This window comes from Mustela erminea, chromosome 20 (genome assembly GCF_009829155.1).
Source record: "Mustela erminea isolate mMusErm1 chromosome 20, mMusErm1.Pri, whole genome shotgun sequence".
Taxonomy (NCBI): Eukaryota; Metazoa; Chordata; class Mammalia; order Carnivora; family Mustelidae; genus Mustela; species Mustela erminea.
Genome location: NC_045633.1, coordinates 11,582,032 through 11,604,334, shown reverse-complemented (window position 1 = coordinate 11,604,334; position 22,303 = coordinate 11,582,032). Strand labels below are relative to the sequence as shown.

General features: G+C 53.6%; 1 protein-coding gene across 1 annotated transcript in view; it reads left to right on the top strand.

Moving 5' to 3' along the window:
- The window catches only part of ABCC1 (ATP binding cassette subfamily C member 1), a 127,052-nt gene extending 108,698 nt beyond the window's left edge, over nucleotides 1-18,354 (top strand). The window contains exons 21-31 of the mRNA XM_032326777.1: nucleotides 1,612-1,747; nucleotides 3,185-3,392; nucleotides 4,563-4,873; nucleotides 8,801-9,000; nucleotides 10,495-10,627; nucleotides 11,153-11,254; nucleotides 13,408-13,554; nucleotides 15,343-15,501; nucleotides 16,164-16,330; nucleotides 17,394-17,588; nucleotides 18,091-18,354. Coding sequence (XP_032182668.1) covers nucleotides 1,612-1,747; nucleotides 3,185-3,392; nucleotides 4,563-4,873; nucleotides 8,801-9,000; nucleotides 10,495-10,627; nucleotides 11,153-11,254; nucleotides 13,408-13,554; nucleotides 15,343-15,501; nucleotides 16,164-16,330; nucleotides 17,394-17,588; nucleotides 18,091-18,199 — 1,867 coding nt within the window. The 3' untranslated portion in view covers nucleotides 18,200-18,354. The remainder of the gene's footprint in view (nucleotides 1-1,611; nucleotides 1,748-3,184; nucleotides 3,393-4,562; nucleotides 4,874-8,800; nucleotides 9,001-10,494; nucleotides 10,628-11,152; nucleotides 11,255-13,407; nucleotides 13,555-15,342; nucleotides 15,502-16,163; nucleotides 16,331-17,393; nucleotides 17,589-18,090) is intronic.
- The last annotated feature ends 3,949 nt before the right edge of the window (nucleotides 18,355-22,303 follow it).

The window sequence follows — 22,303 nt, the reverse complement described above, 5'->3', positions numbered from 1 at the left end:
TAGTAGTGACCATGACGCTGTACGCACCCTTCGGAGCCAGGTACGGTGCCAAGCCCTGTGCAGTCTCTTGAACCTGCAGGTGGTGACTCCTGTCTACCCACTTGATGGGGAGTCACACAGCCAGACGGAAGCTGAGCTTGGACTTGAACCCAAGCCCTGCCTCTGAGCCAGCGCTCCGAAGTTCTGTGCTTTTGCTGCTGTAAAGGAGGTTGCTCTCAGCTAGATTATTAAGGATTTAGTGGGCAGCTTTCTGTGGACTTTGTGGCTTACCCGCTCTGTGCCTCAGTTTCCTTACCTGTCAGATAGGGTCTGTGGTGTGCCTACCGCAGAGGGCTGGGGGTAGGCCCTCCATGCATAGCGCATGTCAGTACCCAGTAAAGCGCACTCACACTATTGCTTGTGCTGGGGCTGCCTGCAGTCACTTCCCTGGCGTCAGGAGGTTTCACAGAAATGAGGCTGGGGACGAACCCAGACAAAACTGGCGTGAGCAGCTCTGCCCTTTAGAACACTGCCCACGGTACCCTCCTAGAATCTGATTTTTTTTTTTTCAAGATTTTATTTATTAGAGAGAATGCTAGTGGGGCAGAGGGAGAGAGTTTGGAGGGGCAGAGGGAGAGAATCTCAAGCAAACCTTGCACTTAGCACGGAGCCCAGTGTGGGGCTCGATCCTCAGTACCCGGAGATCATGACCTCAGCTGAAACCAAGGGTGGGGCGCCCTGACTCTGGTTTTTATCCTATGGGATAGGTGGAAATATCTCCCCCTCTGTTGGTGCACCTGTCAAGGTGGTGAGCTGGGTGTATGTGTGTGAATCACGTAGAATAGGGTCTCGCCCAGGGCGTGCAGGAGCACTGCCGGGGTTCAGGCAGGCAGCCAGTGGGATCAGTCATGGTTGCTGCCTTCTGAGAATTTGCTAGGAAAACCGAGACAAGACAGCACCTCCAAGTGGTCCTGGGACCTAGGGGCGGTGACGGTGGGAGGCTGGCTGGGGAGAACCGTGGGTGGACTGAGCACAAGCACAGGGAGCACTGGGCATATCGGTTGCTATGTAACAGATGACTTTGAAGTCTGTGGCTTGGGAAGTCTGGGCACAGCTCAGCTGGCTTCTCCACTCTGGGCCTTGCACAAGTCACAGCAGGTGTCTGCCAGGCTGGGGCCTCCTCTGAAGACAGGGCTGGGGAGGGATCCGCTTCGAAGCTTACACGGCTGTTGGCAGGATTCCATTCCTTGGGGCTTGTATTACCATCTTCACTTCCTAACTGGAGCCCCCTGTTCCCAGCATCCCGGGCCTCCAGCCTGCGAGCTTGCTTCATTGACACATGCAAACCAAGAAGGCGCAAGGGAGCGTTAGCAAGCAGGATGGAAGTCACACCCCGTCCCTTTGCCCTTGTGGGTCTGAGCTGTGGCCGAGAGAGGGTGTTCCTACACGTGTGCCCACACGTGTGCACACAGCACACCCCCATCCACCCGTGTCATTCGCCAGGGTCACAAATCCGCAGGTGGATGGACTGGCTTGAGGAGGTCTCTAAAGAGAGCTTGGGGCCATGTGATCTGTGATAATGTGTCTTGATCTGTATAAAGCTGATGACCCCATGTGCCTTGGTTTCCCCAGACAGCTCAGCAACTCCTCCTCCTACAGCAGGGACGTTAGCCACCACCACACCAGCACGGCTGAGCTGCAGAAAGCCGGGGCCAAGAAAGAGGACGCGTGGAAGCTGGTGGAGGCAGACAAGGCGCAAACAGGGAAGGTGAGGGCCGGCTGCCCCGGAGAGGGCTGTGGCTCAAGTCACTGCACACCAGGTCCTTGCAGAATGCTTCGTGGATGTTGCATCTTGTCTCTCCACGAGCCTGTGAAAGTGCTCTTTTCCGGTGCTGGAAACAGGCGGCAGAGCCTAGATGACTTGCCCAAGGTCACAGTCAAGGGGCAGCAGAGTTAGAATGGGAACCCTGGCGGTCTGACTCCAGGGCTGGCGTTTGGAGCCTCTGCCGTACTGACCGCCATCTCCTCCGAGCAGCTGGGGGCCTCTGTTGGTTCTGGGTAACCCGGGTGCTTTATACCACGCCTTCCCATGGTGCAGGAAGTTGTAAATCAGATGAAGTTCTCTGTGAGATAACACCTCTGTCACTTCACCTCATGTGACTCTGTGTGTGTGTGTGTGTGTGTGTGTGTGCACGTACATGTGTGTGGTGGGATTCGTGTGCTTCTGTTTCTCTGGCAGCCCTAACGATTCCAATGTGAGAAAGTCTGAGTTTGGTGCCCGTTTATCTTTCTCGCGTGTCTCAGTCCATTGGGGCTGCTCTAACAGAAGTCCATGGGCCAGGTGACTCAGGAGCAACCCACTTTTATTGCCCACACGTCCTAGAGGCTGGCCAGCACTTGTGGCGCCCGGCGAGCGCTCGCTCCGAGGGAGGCTCAGGGACCGCAGTCTGCTGCCTGTGTCCTCAGTGTTGGGAAGGGGTGAGGGAGCTCTCCAGAGCCTCTTTGTTAAAGGCACTAATCCCACGGTGAGGGCTCCATCCTCACGATCTGACCGCTTCCCACCGGCCCCTCCTCTGCGTACATCACACCAGAGGTTAGAGTCCCAGCACACAAACTTGGAGGGACGCGGTGTTCAAGTCCATAGTGCTAAGAAATCGCCAGCTTCTCTCTGTCACTGGGAGAATTGCTTTCAAGCTCTTGTTTTGTTGTATGTGTTTTACAGTCCTCTATTTTGGGCACGTGTCAGTAATTTTCCATTTATGGTAATGATCCCAAGTTTATTTTTAAAAATGCATGTGGTATGTTTAAAAAAAAAATAGGGAATAGAACATTTAAAAGAAGAATAAGTACACACAGAAACAAGCCACCCCTGAGAGGTGGCGCAGGAACGCGAGAGGTCGGGATGCTTCTCTTGCATCTGCCTGGATGTATGTGGAATCCTGCATGGCGCCAGCCCTGCTCTGTAATTATGCGTCGATCTGGTCGCCGAAAGCCTGTCTTGCCACTTGACTGGGAGCTCCATAAGGGCAGAGACCTTGACTTTATCTCGTGCTGACTTTGTCAAGTAACTAACGGGGATGTGCCATGAGTACGAGCGTAGGCAGGGGTCGGGGGAACAGGATGGCCCAGCTGCTGCCGGAGTGCCTGCCCTCGGGGGTGCGGTGGCGGGAGCACCTGCAGAAGCCTTCTCTCCCCTGCTCTGCAGGTCAAGCTGTCCGTGTACTGGGACTACATGAAGGCGATCGGACTTTTCATCTCCTTTCTGAGCATCTTCCTTTTCCTGTGTAACCACGTTGCTGCTCTGGCCTCTAACTATTGGCTCAGCCTCTGGACCGATGACCCCATCGTCAACGGGACCCAGGAGCACACTAAAGTCCGGCTGAGCGTCTATGGAGCCCTGGGCATTTCGCAAGGTGGGGGCCCCTCCCCTGGCCAATTTGAACACTTGGAACGGTTTCTTCCATGTCTTATTATGGAGTTTAGTCTCCCCGTTTGTGAGTGTTTCTGGACCCCTCAAACTAAGCCAAACTCGCATGAACAGTACCTGTCCCTTAGCAGACACTCAGATACTTACAGAGTGATTATTTCTTGAGTGCTTTGTTTTCACGGGCCCCTAGGAGATGGAGAGATGCTCTTGACATGCACATTTCACAGATGAGCAAAGTTGAGAACAGCAGCCCCCCTGACCCACCCTGGAGCATTGGCAGGCAATGCCCCCTTGCCCCTTGTTGCTCTGCGAGGGGCTTCTGTAGACTCTAATTTGTGGGCTTCTCTGTGCCATCTGAGGGTGGGAATTGGGTCAGTCTGGTGGTTCTCGGTGCAGACCATGCTGTCCCACGGGGACATCTAGTTATGTCTAGAGGTCCTTAGAGCCATCACCGCTTTGATTGGGGGTGTTCCTGGCGTGCAGAGGCCAGGGATGTCGCCGGGCGGCCCGCAGTGCTCAGCACAGCCACCGTAACAGAGGATGATCTGTCCTTAAATGTCAGCAATGATGAAGTTGAGAAACCCTGTTTACCCTTCCTGTGGGCCCATTAAGGTCCCCAAACACAGCAGCATTAATAGTGACAGCCGCTATGAGCCCTTCCTCAGTGTCTGCTTATGTTCTGGACACTTCTGTGGGTTTTTGCAGACCAGGGCCGAGAGGTAGCAGCTACCGTTTCCCCCATTTTAGAAATACATCACAGAAAGTTCTGTTGCATGGCACTGGCCTGGAGGAGTGTGGGACAGGGAATATCAGCATGACCTTGGAGCAGCTGCCTGGATCAGAACCGCAGCTCTGCTGCCAGTTGGCTGACTCTGTCGAGGGCAAAGGAGTTCACCTGTCTGACCTTGAGTGTCCTCTGTAAAATGGGTGCTAAGAGGCTTTACATGGAGTCAGTGTGAGAAGTAGATGCACGTAAAACTCCTGCATAGTGTTGAATCTATAGTGAGTCCTCAGTAAACAGTAGGCACTACTGTCCTCCTCGTCATGGTCGTCATTCTTAGAAGCTGAGAGTCTTAGAAGCTTGTGTCCGCACGGCCACTCCTCCCTGCCCCCGGCCCGTGTCCCATCGCGGTGTTTACCGTGAGAGTATTTGTAGGTATCTCGGTGTTCGGCTACTCCATGGTGGTCTCCATCGGGGGCATCTTCGCTTCCCGCCGCCTGCATCTGGACCTGCTGCACAACGTCTTCCGGTCCCCCATGAGCTTCTTCGAACGCACCCCCAGCGGGAACCTGGTGAACCGCTTCTCCAAGGAGCTGGACACGGTGGACTCGATGATCCCGCAGGTCATCAAGATGTTCATGGGCTCCCTGTTCAACGTCATCGGCGCCTGCATCATCATCCTGCTGGCCACGCCCATGGCCGCCATCATCATCCCGCCGCTGGGCCTCATCTACTTCTTCGTCCAGGTGAGAGGTGGGGTCTCGGGGAGCAGGAGGGCCCCTGCTGTGTACGCTACTTCCGTGTGAGCTAAGGGCTCACTTCACCTGACCATTTCCCCACCTTGGAGTTGTTGGGGATTTCCTGGAGGAAGGTTGGATTTGTTTTTGTCCACTTTAAATACCTATCAGAGCGTGTGTGTGTGTGTGTATATATATATATATATATATATATATAAATTATAAAAATTTATAACAAAAATAGCATATAGCAATTATACTACTATTAAAATTGAGTGTTATGAAATTCTTTAGGTTGTAAGCCCCCTGCAGAAAGTGGAGATGTGAGCAATAGCACCTTAAGCAGGATAGACATCTGTCTTTCTCTCTCCCAGTAGAAATGTAGAAGTGGGCCGTTCAGGGCTGGTACAGTAAGTCTCTTACTATCCTGGACTGTTAATATCACTGCTTTTTTTTTTTTTCTTCTCCCGTCCTCACATAAGCCTTCATTCTTAAGTTGATCTCCTGGCCCACGGCAGCTGCTAAAGCTCCAGCCATCAATCTGTAGTTCAGAAAACAAGACCAAGGAAAGGGAACAGAGCAAGGGAGCATGTGACCGCCGAGTCCTTGTGGCCCCTTAGGTTACTGCAGCATAAACGGTGCTTGCAGCTGTAGATGAGCATGTCGAGGGCCTGGTGGCAGAGCTGGGAGTGCGAACTCACGTCTCTCTGTTGTGTTGGTGACCGCAATGCTGCACTGCCCCTTTTTGCCCTGAAAAGCTTAGCAGCAGCACAGTTGCCAGGGGTTAGTTGTTTAGATGGGAGCCTAATGACTGCAGCCCGGAGGAGGAGTGAGAACTGCGAAGCGCTCCATATTCAGGCTGCACTGTGGCTGCTCGTGCCAGGTCCAGAGGCCTTGGTCCAGCCCGCCACACCCCCACACTCCACCACGTTGCGGCCCAGTGGTTGGGGAGTAGAAACGCAGGTGGAACCACAGCAAGCGAGTCTGGTTCTCGCACCCTCGTTGTGTTATCCTTAAACGGGTGCCAGCTTTTTTAGAAACTTCGATCTGCTGCATTTGCAAAAAATATGACCTTTGTTCATACCCTTGCCGTGCATTTCCCTGAGGCACCCAGTTCAGAAGAACCAAACGGGCCACTTGGTGCATTTACAGCAGCTCACACAGCTGCCGGCAGCAGGACCTTGAGCCGTTGTGCAGCCATTCTGTGATGGGATCTGCTATCCGTGAGCAGGACGATGAGGGAGATGCTGTTGGTATAACGTTGGTATTATTTTTAAACAACAAGGACAGTTCAGCAAAGGGTCCTGTTGTATATGCCCTGTCATGACAGCTAAGCAGGCATAGAGCACGTGTGATGGCTGGAAAGGGAAACAGCAAAAGGAAAATATTGTGTCTCTAAGGGCTGGGATTATGAAAGAATTTTTTTTATTTTCTTATTTTTAATTTTTTTTAAAGATTCACATATCTCTTTGAGAGAGTGTGTGTGTGAGTGGTGGGGAAGGGCCCCAAGTGTGGTTTTCTTTAATGGCTTTTAACTAAATATATCCTTACCCTACAACCCAGCTGTACTCTCTTCTTAGTGTATATGCAAAAGAAATGAGAATGCATCCAGAAAAAAAAAAAAGGGTGCTAGAATATTTTTAGCATCTTGGTTTCTGATAGCCCCAAACGAGAAACAACTTGGGGTTTTTGACCCAGACGTCTCAAGAACGTTCTCGGATGCTAGAGATGTTGTAGATTTTGGTCAGGTAGTGGGTGTGCAGGTGTAACTAAGTATAAAATTCACCAAGCTGTGGAGATTTGGGTGCATTTTCCAGTGTAATGTAAATGTATGCTGTATCTTGAAGAAAAAGTGGGTTTTAGATGTACATACGTTCTCTCTCATCAGAAAAGATCTAAAGGTTTTACACTGAGACTGGAATAAATTTCAGAGTAAAGGATGTAATACAGGGGTTTTTTTAAACTATCTATTTATTTTAGAGAGAGAGAGACTGGGGGGGAGGCACTCCGGAAGAGGGGGGGAGAGTCCCAACCAGACTCTGCCTTGAGCACAGAGCCCGATGTAGCGTTCGATCCCATGAAGCCAGAGATCATGACCTGAGTCGAAACCAGGAGTTGCATACTTAACTGGCTGCACCACCCAGGCACCCCGGGTATTTAATTTTTATTTAATCTGTATCATCCCCTTCCCAGCGTTTAAATGGGTATCCATTACTATTTTAATTCAGAAGCAAGTCATTTTTATATAAAGGTGATGCAAGAGGTAGGACAATGTGGAATTGTGTTGGGGCTTCCTTGTTGCCTAAAGGAGACATTTCTGGTTTGTGAGCTGTTTCGGCATCCGTGAAAGCCTCCCGGCCACAGGTCCGACAGCTTAGCCCCGAAGGCGCCGCATGTCTCAGGCAGGGGCGTGTTGAGCGTTCCTCCTACCCACAAGCACCAGGCCCTTGGTCTCTGAAAGAATGAGTGAGTCTGGGGCGTGAATTACGTCTCCTGGAATGGAGCTTCAAAGGGAAGCTAACAGTTGCTCTTTTTTTAAAAAACTGAGTTTAAACATAAATACATCTCAGGTTAGCTTTCTGTTGTAAAAATTCTGAGCCCAGGATAAGTGGGATAAGTTGAACAGGGAAGACTCTCGGGAATGACTTCCATCCGGGATATTTAGAAAGAAAGCCAGAGGGAGGAGGCATCACGGCTGACGGTCACGGGGCAGATCCCGCAGGGCCAAGGCATCCGGAGTTGGTTCATGGCAGTGAGCTGTCACCTGACCTGTCCTCAGGGGCTGGCAGAGCCACCATCCTGGGACCGCCCGGCCTGGCGTGGGCCTGGGTTAGCCGACAGAGTTGTCAGGGCCCCGAAGGCCACCCAGGTGTGAGTGGCAGTTACCGTGTGCGCTGCCATCTGGAAGGAAGCTGCTGACCTCAGAGCCCCCCACACAGGTTTCCTGCTCTCTGTGGAAGGTCCCCACCCCAGAGCGGCCCTGGGAGGCTGGGAGGCCTTGTCCCTGGCCACCCTGTGTTTCTGGGTCTTGCTCAACTGTCTGGCTCTAGCGCTTGTGGGGCGGCTGCATTTACATGAGATCTTGAGCACTTCTGGAACAGGGACGCGGTTCTGTGTGTACCGACAGGCAGACCAAGGCCACGAGAACTCAGTGTTCTCAAAGGACCAGGCCGCGCTCTGTGCATGGCTCCTCGAAGCGTCCACGGGGCGAGTTGCTTCTGTTCTGTCTGGTCTGGTTAGGGCAGGAGCAGAGCCTATGGGCGTCTGCCCACGGGGTCAGGTGGAGGCCTGGATGTCCTCCAAACCTGTACCCAAAGCCCACCGCTGGGGCCATCCAGCCCCCGAGATGAGTGGCGTCAGGCACCCTGTTGCGCCTCATAGCCGGGCTCTCTGAGGCCAGACCCCAGCTCGGCCACTGGTAGCCGCGTGACCTGAGGGGAGAGCCTAGCGATCTTTCTGGTTTACTGAGCGTCAGCAGGAATGAGTGCCTGCCGGATTTCCAGTCCGAGTCCCATGAGCCGATCTCTGGAACTACTTGGAACTGTGCTAGGATTGCGGCGTCTGGCTGGCTCTGTCGGTGAAGGGTCTGCCTTCGGCTCAGGTCATGATCTCAGGGTCCTGGGATCGAGTCCGCGACAGACTCCCTGCTCAGCGGGAAGCCTGCTTCTCCCTCTCCCTCTGCCCCAGCATGTGGGCTCTCTCTCTCTCACAAATAAATGAGTAAAATCTTTGAGAAAAAAAATTAAGAACTGTGCTAGGAGGGTGAGCTCTGCGTGAACATTAGCTGCTGTCACTGTCACCTCTGTGCATGCGGCGAGCACCCACATGCCACCTCCCGGAGGTATCGTGCAAGTCCAGGCTTTCTCCAGCGCAGCTCCGGGGACCGGCAGCATGAGAGGAGCTTTGCCCACTGCCCGGTCCATTCTCTTCCCCCAGAGGTTCTACGTGGCCTCGTCGCGGCAGCTGAAGCGCCTGGAGTCGGTGAGCCGCTCCCCGGTGTACTCCCACTTCAACGAGACCCTGCTGGGCGTCAGCGTCATCCGCGCCTTCGAGGAGCAGGAGCGCTTCATCCGCCAGAGCGACCTGAAGGTGGACGAGAACCAGAAGGCCTATTACCCCAGCATCGTGGCCAACAGGTGGGCGCGCGCGGCCTTGCGGGGGCAGGTGGAGGCCTGAGAACTGCGCCCTCGTTCCTGGAGGAGGAGGGTGTGAAGCCAGGCTCGGGCCCTCCCCACCGGGCGGGAGGACAGGACGCAGCGACCCCTGAGAGCGGACGGGAGTGCTTCAGCTCCAAGCGTTGAGTGAGGGCCGCGACCACGTTGTCCTGGAGTCAGGAAACACGGCCGAACTACCCGTTCGCTGTTGTCCTGATGATGTAAGATCGCCCGGGATGGGCAGACTCCGCCAGTATTTTTGTGTCCTGATTCTCGGCCGAAGGGCATCACCCTCACCGTACCCCTGTGTGATGAGCATGGGAAGCCATTCCCCAGTCTTAGGTTGGCCCCCGTGAAATTGCCGTGAGCAGATCATGAGCGAATGGAGAACATCAATGGAAAAGACGGGACGGAAGTTTACTCCTTGTTGACTAAATTCAGAAAAGCTGCTGATCCCTAAAAGGGTATCCTCCTCACTGCTGTCCTCATACGTGTTTTGAGACGTGATATAGAAGATTCTGGGAGGGGGTGGCAGCACCCTGGGAGTTGGCCATCCTAACCAGCCGTCAGCCCCGTCATACACAGTATCACCTGTAACGTAAGACTAGGAGACCATGAGTTGTTGGAGACCCTTCCTTCCCTGCAGAATTCTTAGAGCCTGGGTCACATCTGGCTCTGTCTTTGGGAGAAGCTACACACCCGGGAAGATCAGTCATGGGAATCGGAAGGGCCGTATGTGACAAAAAGATCAACACCCCTGTCTCTCCCTAAGGTGCTTCATGCCTTGAAATATTACTATTCCTAGCGCCCTGTGATATCTTACAGACGTTAGCGTTAAACCAGTAATATATCTGTTTATGCTTCCAAAGGTGAAGTAATCCATTTTAACATGTCTAGAAGGGGGATGATGTGGCTCTGGGAACATGAGAGCAACATTGAAAATAGTAGCTTTTCTCCCCTTCCCCGCTTCCCTACCAAGAGAAGGTTATTTTCAAGTAACCTCTCCACGCAGTGTGGGGCTCGGACCCACGACCCTGAGATCAAGAGTCGCACACTCCATGGATCTTGCTCCGTGAGGTCACCAGCTGGGCACCCCCAAGGCATGCTTATTTTAAATCAGTGGTGCCTCTTACAGTTGATGACTTCTTAGGAATTTAGGAATTTTCCCGGACATCATTTTAAAGATGGGTGTATGTGGGTATATTTTAAAGCTTCACTTTCCTGGGAAGTCGGCTTCTAAAGAAATCTCTTTTGATCCCTGGGGTTGTCGGATTACTGAGGAAGTAGCGAGGCCGTGTCCCTTCGGCCGTCTTTCCCCTTCCCGAGCTTTTCTCGGGAACTCTCGGGGAATTACGGCAGTTAGCAACGTGACCCCCACCCCGCCCACATGAACCAGAAACCGGAAACTCTGGAAAGCTGACTCCAGGTCTCTGTGTGTCTCTGTGTCTGTCTGTCCGTCTGTGTGTCTGCGTGCAGGTGGCTGGCCGTGCGCCTGGAGTGTGTAGGCAACTGTATCGTCCTGTTCGCTGCCCTGTTCGCCGTGATCTCCAGGCACAGGCACAGTCTCAGCGCCGGCTTGGTGGGCCTATCTGTGTCGTATTCATTGCAGGTAAGGGGGGGTGCTCTCAGCCAGATTTTCGGATTTTCTTCTTGGGGGAGTCAGTTGTTGGATTCTTGGGCCTTTGCTTTGAATCCGGGCAGGAGCTGGGGGAGCCGCTGGAGGCCGAGCGGCATTTGAGAAGCCCAGTGACCCAGTGGTGCTGGGGTGGAAGGGAGGCATGTGGCCAGGATTCCCCTGAGTCCAAGAAAGCCCGTGATGGCCTGCCAGGGTGTCCCCAGCTACAGGAAGAATGCTGTTCTGGCTGTGACTCGCCCTCCCATCACGGCTTTCATTTGGGCACCCAAATTTGGATACGTGGTATTTTCCTTTTACCATCTGGTTCGAAATATTTTCTGATGACGTTTCTGATGACTTGAAATGTGTTTCCTTACAAGGCACAGTGTAGCCCGTCCGGGTGGTAGCAGTATGTGAGGTTCATGTTTTCGGGACCTATTTTACCTAGGGCATTTTGTAATTCGTAATTACTTCCCAAAGAGAATGCCACTTGCACTCACTGTAGAAGCTCACCCACAGATCACCACGTACTTGAACTGGCTGGTCCGCATGTCTTCTGAGATGGAGACCAACATCGTGGCGGTGGAGAGGCTGAAGGAGTATTCAGAGACGGAGAAGGAGGTAAAGGCAGCAGCCGGCCTGGCCTCTCCTGACCTCTTCGGTGTGACTTAACCCGGACCATCCGTAGAGCCATAGCCTGCGTGCCTTCTGCAGGCAGCCTCTGTTCAACAAGAATCGTCTTCTCTTACTTGTCATGTATTTGTGGGGGAGGGGGGCTGCTGTTAGGGAAAATGAGACATTTGTTTCCTCTTTGAAGTTTAAGAATTGAGTACCAAAGAGGTGATTCAGAGCGTGGAAATTCACTCACCAGAGGCCCAGTGCATGCATATTGTAAGAATGATGACGGTGGGAAGGAATTGACCTAAGTTTGGAGAACCCTGCACTTACTCAACCAAGGTCTGCATTTTATAGATGGAGCAAAGCGTGGCCTAGGAATGAAAAGTGGCTGACCCGAGATCACATGTGGTCAGAACGGCTGGGAGTAGAACCCCAGTGTCCGGACTTCAGTGCTGCATTGTCCTCAGTAACTGCCTTTTTCTGCCTGCGATGGTAGTGATCATAATGATAGTGACAGTCATGCCTAGAGAGACACCTCTGCCCCTGCCACCACCTGTAATGACAGCGGCCTGTATTGTGCCCTCAGAGGGGCCTCAGGCCCTGAAGCACACATCTGACATGGAATGATTCATACAACCTTTCTGTAGCCTTGTAACTCCCGTTCTTTTGTGACCCCATTTTACAGATGAGGAAACTGAGGCACAAGGTTAAGTTACTTGCCTGAAATTAAATGACTGGTAAATGGCCGACCCAGAATTTGCTTCTGTGCCGTTGGCACACTGCCTCCCAAGAACGTGCCCCTTGGGAATGAGACCATGGCCCTGGGTAAACTGTCTTGAGGGATCTCAAGACAGATCTCACAGAGGTGAGCACTGTCCTGTCCTTAACGCTCTCAGACAGGTGCGCCCAGTCCCCCTTCATCAGAGAGGATCATTCAGGATGGTGTGAGCGCCCCCTGAGGAAATAAGTATGTATTACACCAGGGGTTTTCCCACTATACTGATGGTATTTTTTTACATTTTTAAGATATAAAAAAAATAAATAAATAAGATATAATTCACAGCATGTAAAGTATGAAATGAAATTTATTTTTTAACAAGTGCCATGTTTTTATTTCTTTTGATTATTTTTATGTTTTTAGGATAAGAACATATTTGAAAAATATAAAAGAAAGTAGAGCTCATCCAGGGTCTTACCACTACTAAAAATATTTATTTATTTGTTTTATAGACTGTCTTTTCCCTTTAGAAAGTTCCATCCACTTCCTTCCAGTGCCCTCCATGTTCTTACAGCTTACCCTCTTTCTTGATATACCTAAATTTATAAAAGGGAAATATACTTATAAAAAAAATTTAATATAGCAAGTTTATGGGGGAGAAAGGGTGAAAGCTCTCTTTCATCCTCTCTGTTCTTCATTTTCGCCGAAGCTACCCCTGATCCTGGCCCCGAGCATAGCCAGTTGTAGTGCTTAGGAAGTGTTGAATTTAGCTAAGAAACTCTTCAGAAATAAGGGCTGTGTGACCCTGGGCAAGTTACCTACTCTCTCTGTGTCCATTTCCTCATGTGCAAGGACCCCACTCATGGGACTGTAGTGGATTAAATGAGGTCATGTGATAGTCATCTTTAAAAGCATTAGACATTGCTTTGTCTTCCGAATATAGGAGGCACCCAGAGTAAAACCTCTACCCTTGTGCCTGTCAGAGAGGACCACTCCTTCATTGATTCAGTCCACAGATATTCATGGAGCCCCTGCTGTGTGCTGTGGCGGGTTGAGGGGGCTGGAGTGTGACAGTGAACTGTGAACCAACCCGTCCGCATGTGGTGGACATTCCAGAGGGCATGGACAACAGAATAAGCAAATCAAAGCACACCTCAAGTGGTAGGAGGTGCCACGTGGTCTGAGGGAGATCTGAGCAGGATTGGGGATCGAGGGCACAGAGTCAGGGCGAGCTCTGCATGGCCCGAGATCAGCACTGAGGGAGCAAGCCCAGAGGGGAGATTGAGGAGGGTGCAGAGGCCCAGAAGCAGGGCACATAGGTGCGTGGGGAGCAGAGTGAGCCCGGGGAGGGAGAGGAGGTCAGAGGGGGATGTATCGCCAGCTCTCTTGTACTCCTAAGGTTCCTTCCCCAACACCCCACTCCTTACCACCCCCCCAGGCTCCCTGGCGAGTCCCGGAGATGACTCCACCCAGCACCTGGCCTCAGGTGGGCCGAGTGGAATTCCGAGACTATGGCCTGCGCTACCGAGAAAACCTGGACTTGGTTCTCAAGAACATCAATGTCACCATCGATGGAGGGGAAAAGGTGGGTGCGCCTCGTCCCCTGACCCTTCACAGCAGGGCGTCGCTTGCAGCCAGGCACATCGATTCCCCGGTTTCTCAAAGTCCAACTCCGTGGGGCTTGAGTGGCCTTTTCTAGCAGGGGCTTTGTGGAAGCAGAAGCTGCTAGAGTGTCCCAGCCGCATTACATACTGTCAGCAGAGAGCTAGATGAGGCCCGCAGGTAAGTTTTGAAAAATCTGAATACATTGCAAATACTGAAGAATCTGGTATGTCTTAGATAAAGATCCATTTCCTGCCTTTTTTTTTTTTTTTGAGTGAGTGAGTGAGTGAGTGAGCATGTCCGCTGCTGGTGGGAGGAAGGGCAGAGGGAGAGTATTAAGGGGGTTGCAGGGCTCAGTCACATGACCCTGAGACCATGACCTGAGCCGAAAGCAAGAATTGGATGCCTAACCGACTGAGCCACCCAGGCACCCCTCATTTCCTGCTTTTCTTGAAAGATCGAACATCTAGCAACATGGGGCTTATACTCCCTGCCTGGTTCTTTCTAGACAAGACGAGAACCTCCCAGCTCACCCAGCCCCTCCCCATCTCACTTACGTGCCTACTTGGCCCCCATGGGCATTTGGGTTTGCCACCTCTAGAATCGAAAGATGCCATCGTCACTACTAGGGACGGCTTAGTGAACATGTGAAGTTGTCAGAATTCTGGAATATATCCCTAGTCCCAAGTTGTTTCTGGAAGATGTCCTGGCTCTGAGACCTTTAGACCCTCCTTAGGAATCAGATGAAGGGTCTTCCTGGCTGTCTGCCAGAGGACAGAGTTTCTTTAATCTCTGAACATATGTGTTTTTTTTTAAAGATTTTATTTATTTTATTTGACAGAGCTCACAAGTAGACAGACGCAAGCAGAGAGAGGGGAAAGCAGGCTCCCTGCTGAGCCCGAAGCAGGGCTTGATCCCAGGACCCTGAGATCATGACCCAAGCTGAAGGCAGAGGCTTAACCCTCTGAGCCATGCAGGCGCCTCTGAACATACATGTTTGCTAAACCGTTCCTACCCTGAGGCTCAGAATGTTTCGTTCCCATGAGAAATCTAACTTACACCGAGGGGACGAACAGAGCGGGTGGTGTTCTCGCGGAGGCTCTGTGGCTTACGTTGCATCACGAGACTCCGCTGTGTGACATTCCTGTTAGAGGCTGGAGGGAGCCTGCTTTTCAAGAGCCCCGACGAGGCGGGAGGAGGTGCAGCTGGATGGCAGGAATGTTAGTCGTTGGCCACGGAGCAGGGAGCCCCATTTCCTGAGGAGAGGATGAGTAGAAACTGGGTCCTGTCCATCACCTCTTGTGGCTCCTGCAGCCAGGCTAGAGGGAGGAGGTGTGCAGGGGGGTCGGCCGGAGTCTTTGAGATGCTGGACAGCTCAGGATGGGGAACTCATCATCAAAGGATTGAAAACCGTATGGGGGAAATACCCGATTATTAACATTACCTAGAGTTGAAAATAAAAGGGCTTTCTTGAAAATCCCTTCTGCCAGAGCCCTGTCTCTTTGGGAGGTCTGTACTAACGTATCAAGAGAACCAAATATTTTAATTTACAAAATGAGGTGGCGTAGAGGAGGAAGCCCTTCTTGGCCCTGAAGGGGGCCCTGGGAAGCTGCTGACCGGGAGAGCTGTGTGGTGGACATCGGGGCTGACCAGAGGACCGAACTGCTTTAGGGCAGACATCTGAAATGTGGGCCCTGTGTGGGGAGCAGGCGAGGGGTAACCCCCAGACACCAGCATCCCCACCTCACCCTGGGCCCTTCCTGTCCCACAGGTTGGCATCGTGGGGCGGACAGGAGCCGGGAAGTCGTCCCTGACCCTGGGCTTGTTTCGGATCAACGAGTCCGCTGAGGGGGAGATCATTATCGATGGCATCAACATTGCCAAGATCGGGCTGCACGATCTGCGCTTCAAGATCACCATCATCCCGCAGGTGGGGTCCGGGTGCAGCGAGGGAGTGAGTGGGGGCGGGGAGAGTGATGTACATATGTACTGGGGACAAACGTAAATATATTCCTATTTTATTATTTTCACTGTTCTCATTGGACCGATACTGTTTCTTCACCACTGAATCTCCCCTTAGCGTATAAATCACAGCAGGAATTAACCAGGCATCGTTCCTTCACTCCTGCTGGCTCCACTCAGGACAAGAATAAGGCTCTTAAGAGCCAGGAGAGAAATAGGAATTTTCCACACCGATTTCTATAGGTGTGAATCTCTCACGTGTTGCCTTGTCGTGGTGTTTTCCCTAAAATTTCTTATGAGATGCTCCTTTGGAGGCGGGGAGTGGGGAGGAATCCACAGTACTTTATGATTAGGAATTATCTACGCTGCTTCTCCCTGTCAGAAGGTTCCATGTATTGGAGACTCCGGGAAGTTTTGCCAAAAGATATTTATTTTATTTCACTTAACCCAGGATTTTCCAAATCTTCCCCCCGCCTTACTAACATCTCTGGAAATAGCGAGTCCGAGGAACCCTGGGAACCCCATCTTGAGCGATTCTGGCCAGAGCTGTTCACGTCGCGCCTGTTGGCGCCGGGTGCAGGCATCGTGACGTGAGCCTCACCTGCCGTCCGCTGTCTTCTCCCCGGACAGGACCCTGTCTTGTTCTCGGGTTCCCTCCGCATGAACCTGGACCCGTTCACCCAGTACTCGGATGAGGAAGTGTGGACGTCCCTGGAGCTGGCTCACCTGAAGGACTTCGTGTCCGCCCTTCCTGACAAGCTGAACTACGAGTGTGCGGAAGGCGGGGAGAACCTGAGGTAAGAAGCCGGGGTGTGAGGCCCTGACTGGGTCTCCTCAGCTCTGCCTCCATCGAGGTGTTGGAAGATTCTGTCCTTTTGCATCTGTGTCAGGCCTAGGTTTGAGGCATGGATGAGCCATTTTCTCTTCCCCTCCTGCCGCTTCAGTTTCAGCATCTGTAAAGTGGGCTTCAGTCCAGGCCCATGGTAGCATGAGGTATAAAACCAGGATGGCCAGTGTGGTTCCTTTCACGCCGGGTTTAGTCGATGGAGTGTGACTGTTAGTTGTTCGCCTATTGAAAAGCTTCTCTCTTGCTCAGTAAATTTCTGAGCTCTCCGAGGCTCCATCCGCTGCCCTGGGCCCTCTCCCAGGATCCCCAGGATGCCCCCCACGACCCAGCAACTGAAGTATCACTGCCTGGTGGCGCAGGGAGCCCAAGTCGTGCTCCCGCGTCCCCCGTGCCTCATCTGTCCCTGTGACAACCACCCACCGAACTCAGATGTGTTCAACGCTTCAGACCCTTGGTGGGGGTCACTGCCAGGCGGCCCTGCGGTTCTCAGCTCACTCACGGGGCTGGGGGTCCGCCAGGGCAGATCGGGTCGGCTCCACACGTCCCTCGTCCTCCAGCCGACCCGCCCAGGTGTGTGGTCACGGCGATAGCGGAGGCACAGGAGGGAGCGGACCCCGGAGGGCAGTCCCTCTGCGAGCCTCCGCTGGCCTCGTTTGCCGGCATCCCATCAGCCAAAGCAAGACAGGTGGTTGAGTCCGGAGTCAGTGGGGAGGGTCCAAAGAAAGCACAGATACGGGGCCATTTGGTTACCCTTCACACCGCCCATGCAGAGCTGCTCCCCTCCGAGCCCTGTTCTGAACATGACGCCGAGAGCCCCACTCTAGCTCCACGGCGAGAACATCCCAAGCAGTCACTGATGTCTGCTGAGGGTACGGGCGTGGGGATCGGGGAGTAGCCGGGCTCCTCTGGCCTCAGCAGCACCTAGTGTCGCCTCTCTACTCCCAGCTCCTGCCTGGGCTCAGGGTCGGGGTGGTTTTGACCCTCTGTCTCCTGGTTTTTTTCTCCCGGTCAAGCGTTGGGCAGCGCCAGCTTGTGTGCCTGGCCCGGGCTCTGCTGAGGAAGACCAAGATCCTGGTGTTGGATGAGGCCACGGCGGCCGTGGACCTTGAAACAGACAACCTCATTCAGTCGACCATCCGGACGCAGTTTGAAGACTGCACGGTGCTAACTATCGCACACCGGCTGAACACCATCATGGACTACACGAGGTGATGCTCTGGTCCTCGGGTGTCCCCGTTTGTTCAGCACTGTCCTGTGTGGAGGGACAGCCCTCTCTTTCCCTTGGGTGTTTCTGACATCGCTCCGTCATGTATTCAGTCAACATACACGTAGAGTGCCCGCCTCATTCTCAGTCCTATTCTAGGCACTGGGGACTCAGCAAGGAAGTATCAGACAAGGAGCCTGCCTGAAGGATCTTCTAGGTCATTCGGGGGCTGGGTGCAGAGACAGGCAATAGACACTTGAACACACCAAAGCTAATGGTGCTGGGAACGAAGCAGAGAAAGTGAGAGAGCCTGTCCTGGGGTAAGCATCCCAGGGCTTTGACCAGGAGGGGTCGAGGATGGCAGCCAGTTGGAAGGCTACTGCAGCAGTCCTAACAGAAGGTGTGAGGGGCCTGACCCAGAGCAGGGATTTGTTGGGGTGGCTCTTGGGGGCACAAGGTGCTGACCCCTTCCTTTCCCCTCATGTCTGTGTCTGCTGCTCTTGCAGGGTCATCGTCCTGGACAAGGGAGAGATCCGGGAGTGTGGCCACCCCTCCGACCTCCTACAGCAGAGAGGTCTTTTCTACAGCATGGCCAAAGATGCTGGCCTGGTGTGAGCCCTGGAGCTGGTGCATCTGGTCAGAGCTGTAAGGCCGACGACGCCGGCGTCCGGGGATGATGTACTGCGGCACCATCCTTGGGAACCCAGACCTCCTGTGTACCGAAACCAAAAAGAAGAAAACAAACAAACAAACCAAACACACAAAGCAGCCAGCGTCTGGCCCCCAAGTTGGAATTGGCCATGAAGAAGTAGGAGAGACACAGAGATGCAGCCCACCCAGAACCCTCCCACCCCTGCCTCCATTGCCCTGCGAGATGCACAGATGTTCTCAGGCCCCCAGGAACGCACGCTCTTGCTCTCGGTGCTCGGCGGGAGGTTTCGGCAGCCAAGCTGCCAGAGAAAGTGGTTTCATAAAATACGCTAGCGACCAAATCCAGCCAGCTGCCTCAGGACTCTCCAGCCAAAGTCAACGGGTTCTGTCTTTGAGAAGCTCCCCGGCACCCCCCGGCGTGCTCGGTCTCTTTAGGGCTGCAGGTAGGAGGGGAGGGGCCATCCGTTGAGGGCCAAGCACACTCTTCTTACCAACCATGTGGTCTTCCAGGCGCTCCGACGTGGGACCCCACGTCTCAGCCCTGCTCCCCCGGTACTCGCCTCCCAGGCCGGGGGGCTGCCTCCATGTCTACGGACTTCTCACCGACGGGACCTGGCAGCACTTCTGGGCCGTCCGGACCCAGGGCTCATGTCAGCACCGGCTCCCCAGCCTGGTCGTTCGGCTCTTCATCCACGCCGGTCTCCTCCTCGCTCTCCTCACCCCCTTCTCCCCGTGGCTAGGAAGGCTTTACTGCTCTAGTCCCCGAGGGAGAAGATCTGCCGATGGTGATGAAACAGTCAAGGCCAAGAGCGCTAGGTACCTGCCAGGTAGGACCGGTCGGGGCTGAAAAGAGCCCCGTTGAGTCTCCTCCGTGTGGTTAGAATTTTTCTTTTTCCTCGCCGCTGGCCTCTGGGTAGCTTGAAGGATGGCAGCCTGGAGAGCTTGACGTTTCGTGACTGAGTCTCTTCCGGGACAAGAAAAGGACCCATTCACGAATATCAGTGATTGCTTTTCCTTTTCTTTCTTTCTTTCTTTTTTTTTTTTTTTTTTTTTGTGGCTTTTTTTGGTTTTTTGGCTTTAAGTGCTCCAAGGGGGAAAACAGTTTCAAGACTTTAATTTCTTGGGAAGAGGTGCTGGTTGAGGAACACCGTTCCCAGGGAGGAGCCACAGCAGCCGGCAGGTGACGGGTGGCCCACGTGTTCCGGGAGGAAAACGGAGAAGCAGAGTCCTTCGTGGTTTCTCAGACCAGAGCGAGACCCAAAACGCAGAGGAAGGTCACTGCTGCTCCGAGATTCATACTCGCTATGAATTACATTGCTGACTTCACACCCAGAGAAGCACCTTCCTTCTTTAAGGTGGAATATATATTTATTTTTTTGTAAGTTATACCATTCTTCTACATTAGATAAACCAAGTTTTTCTTGGGGATCTTTTTCTAATGACTTACACTGGAAACATGAACATTTGCAATAATTTACAGTAAAAAAAAAATATTTTGTTTCTTACTGAACAATTGTTCTGTTTTCTTTGGGGCGTTAGCAGAGTGTTCTGCCATGTCCTTCAGAAGTCAGGACGGGGTAACCCTCTTGCCTGCTTCTGTTCTTTCTCTTTGGCAAACCCGTTGTCTCCAGTGGGAGCCCTTGTTCGGGAACGGACCTGAGGGGTGAAGAAGCAGGCGGGGCTTAGTGGGGAGTCCGCCTGGCCCGGTGGACAGAGCCTGGGCTCGAACCCTGCCTTTGCGGTTTGCTGTGTGACCTCGCATAAGTCACTGGACATCGGTGCCCCCGCTGCGTGTGTTACATAGGCCTGATCGTACCTGCCCTGTGGGATTGTTATGGCGATGAGCAGTGGCATGTGGGTGGCACACACGACCTTAGTCATGTAAGACACAAGCCAGGCAAAAGTCCCACGTGGCCAAAATTAACCGAGAAAATCCCTTTGTGTAAGCTAGGCTATGAGAACAAATTAGTGCTGAATTCTTGGGAAATGGAACATCAGGGTAATTTCTCACTCATGCATTCTTTGGTGAGCATCAGATGCCTCTCTCCGGTCCCTGTCTTCCCTGCAGCGACAGAGAGACCTAGGCTACTACGGTCTTAGAGCATCACCTCCCAAGGGCCAGCTTCTGGAGATCGGCACTGCGGGGCAGGGGAAAGCGGGCACAGGATGACGCATCCCTGTTCTTCATGCCCCAAACCGGAAGCGACACAAGTCCGTTCCACTCAGCCCATGGGCCAGAGTCAGTCACCTGGCCCCAGCCCCAGGGCAAAGGAAGCTGGAAGATGCAGGGGTGTGTAAGGAAGAGCAGTACCTCCCCCTGTGGTCGTTCTGTGGTTTCTGAGTTGTGGCTTGCAGGGAAGTGAGGCTGGCGTGTTCAGTGTCTTCAGTTTGAAGAACCAGCTGTGTTTGGGGAGCAAGCCTGGGCTGCACCCTGAAACCAGGCCCCAAGTAATGGCACAGAGCGGGCATCCTGGCCCTGCTGGGCTGCCCTCCAACAGTGCTTTGTGTCTCCTGGAGCGTGAACGTGCTCAGCAGAGGAGCTGGTCAGCTTATTCCCCTGAGAAGGGAAGTATTTGGACGTGCCACATGGGGGGTCAGGTCAGTTTTAGAGGTGGGGTCCCGGGTCAGGTCCTAACCAGGAATCCCAAGTGTGCAACCTGGTGAGTTCCTGTGGGTGTGCTCTGTGGGGTGACTAGTCCTCAGGAGGCTCATGGGCCTGGGTTCAAGCTCTCGCTCTTTCCTGAAGAGGAGGACACATGCAGCCTTAGTCTCAGAGGGGGTGGTGTCAAAAGCCCTGAGGCTGGGGCAGGGGTGCCTGCTCCCCCGCTCGTCCAGGTAAGTGGGTCCGTGCTGTGCAAGGAGCAAGGGGGCCTCTCCTGGGTGCCAGGCCCTAGGCTTGGTGCTTAGCCTTGCTCCCGTGGGAGAGGGACCCCAGGCCAGGGGGGAGCGGGGACCTGGAGTGATGCTTCCCGTGTGGGTCCTGCAGCACCTTCTAGCAAAGCACTCAGAATCTGACCACTTCTCAGCCCTCTGATGGCTGCCATGTGGGTCCCTCCCTCGTGCCCCTGTGACAGCCACCTCAGCGATTTCCCTGCTGCCCTGGCCACCCTCTCCTCTCCTTCCCCGCTGTATAGTCTGTTCTCCACCCAGCAACATCGTGTGCCTTTAAAAACCCCTCCATCCCAACCCTCCAGTGGTCCCCATCTCTGGCAGCAGCCAGCTACCCTCCACAACCCGGCTTCCCGCGACCTCTGCCCTGAGCTCCCCTCCAGCCACCTCGAAGGCCCCTCCAGCCACAAAGCCCCTCTGCCGCCCTTCCAGCATGCGGGGCTCGGTCCCGCCCTCGGGTCTTCCCTCTTCCCCAGACATCAGCATGGCTGGTCGCTCCCGTTTCTTTCACAGTGGCAGCTCACAGAGAGCAAGGCTCTGATCGGTTTACTCCTTAATGAATGCCCTCCCCGAGCACATTGCTCAAGGCCGGCGACAGATTCTCCAATCCAAGACTGAGCTCTCTGTGCTGGGCCCTGGGCCCTATGTGACATCATCAGGGCCTCTAGAACGTGCCTTTCAGGAGCTGCAGTTCCTTCATGGGTACAGCCGGGATCATCGTGTCCGCCTGGCCAGGTAGGTGCAAGGAAGGAAGCCGATCCCGGCAAAGCACCCAGTGCCCTGCCTGGCCCTCAGGACCCCGTCCTACATGGTGATGCCTTTCACTCATTAGTCCACCTATCCATCCACCGGTCGGTCCGTCCATCCATTCGTCCCTGCAGGCGTCCTTTATCGAACACTCCCACATGCTATGCGCCGTGCCAGGGGCTGGGAGTCACAGTGAACGCATGGGAACAAATCCCTTGTTTCAAGAGGGAAAAGAGCCCATTCCTTCCCTTCTGGGGGAGATGCCCGAGTGGAATTCAGCTGTCAGTGAGCTGATGTTCCAGATGTGGGCTCTGGATCCCTGCTTACGCTCTGTGTGCATTTTCTTGTCTGTAAAAGGGGCCTCATGAAAGTGTCCTCTTCGGCTGATCACCACGGTGCCTTCCTTCCCCCGTTTTAGAGATTCCCTGAAAG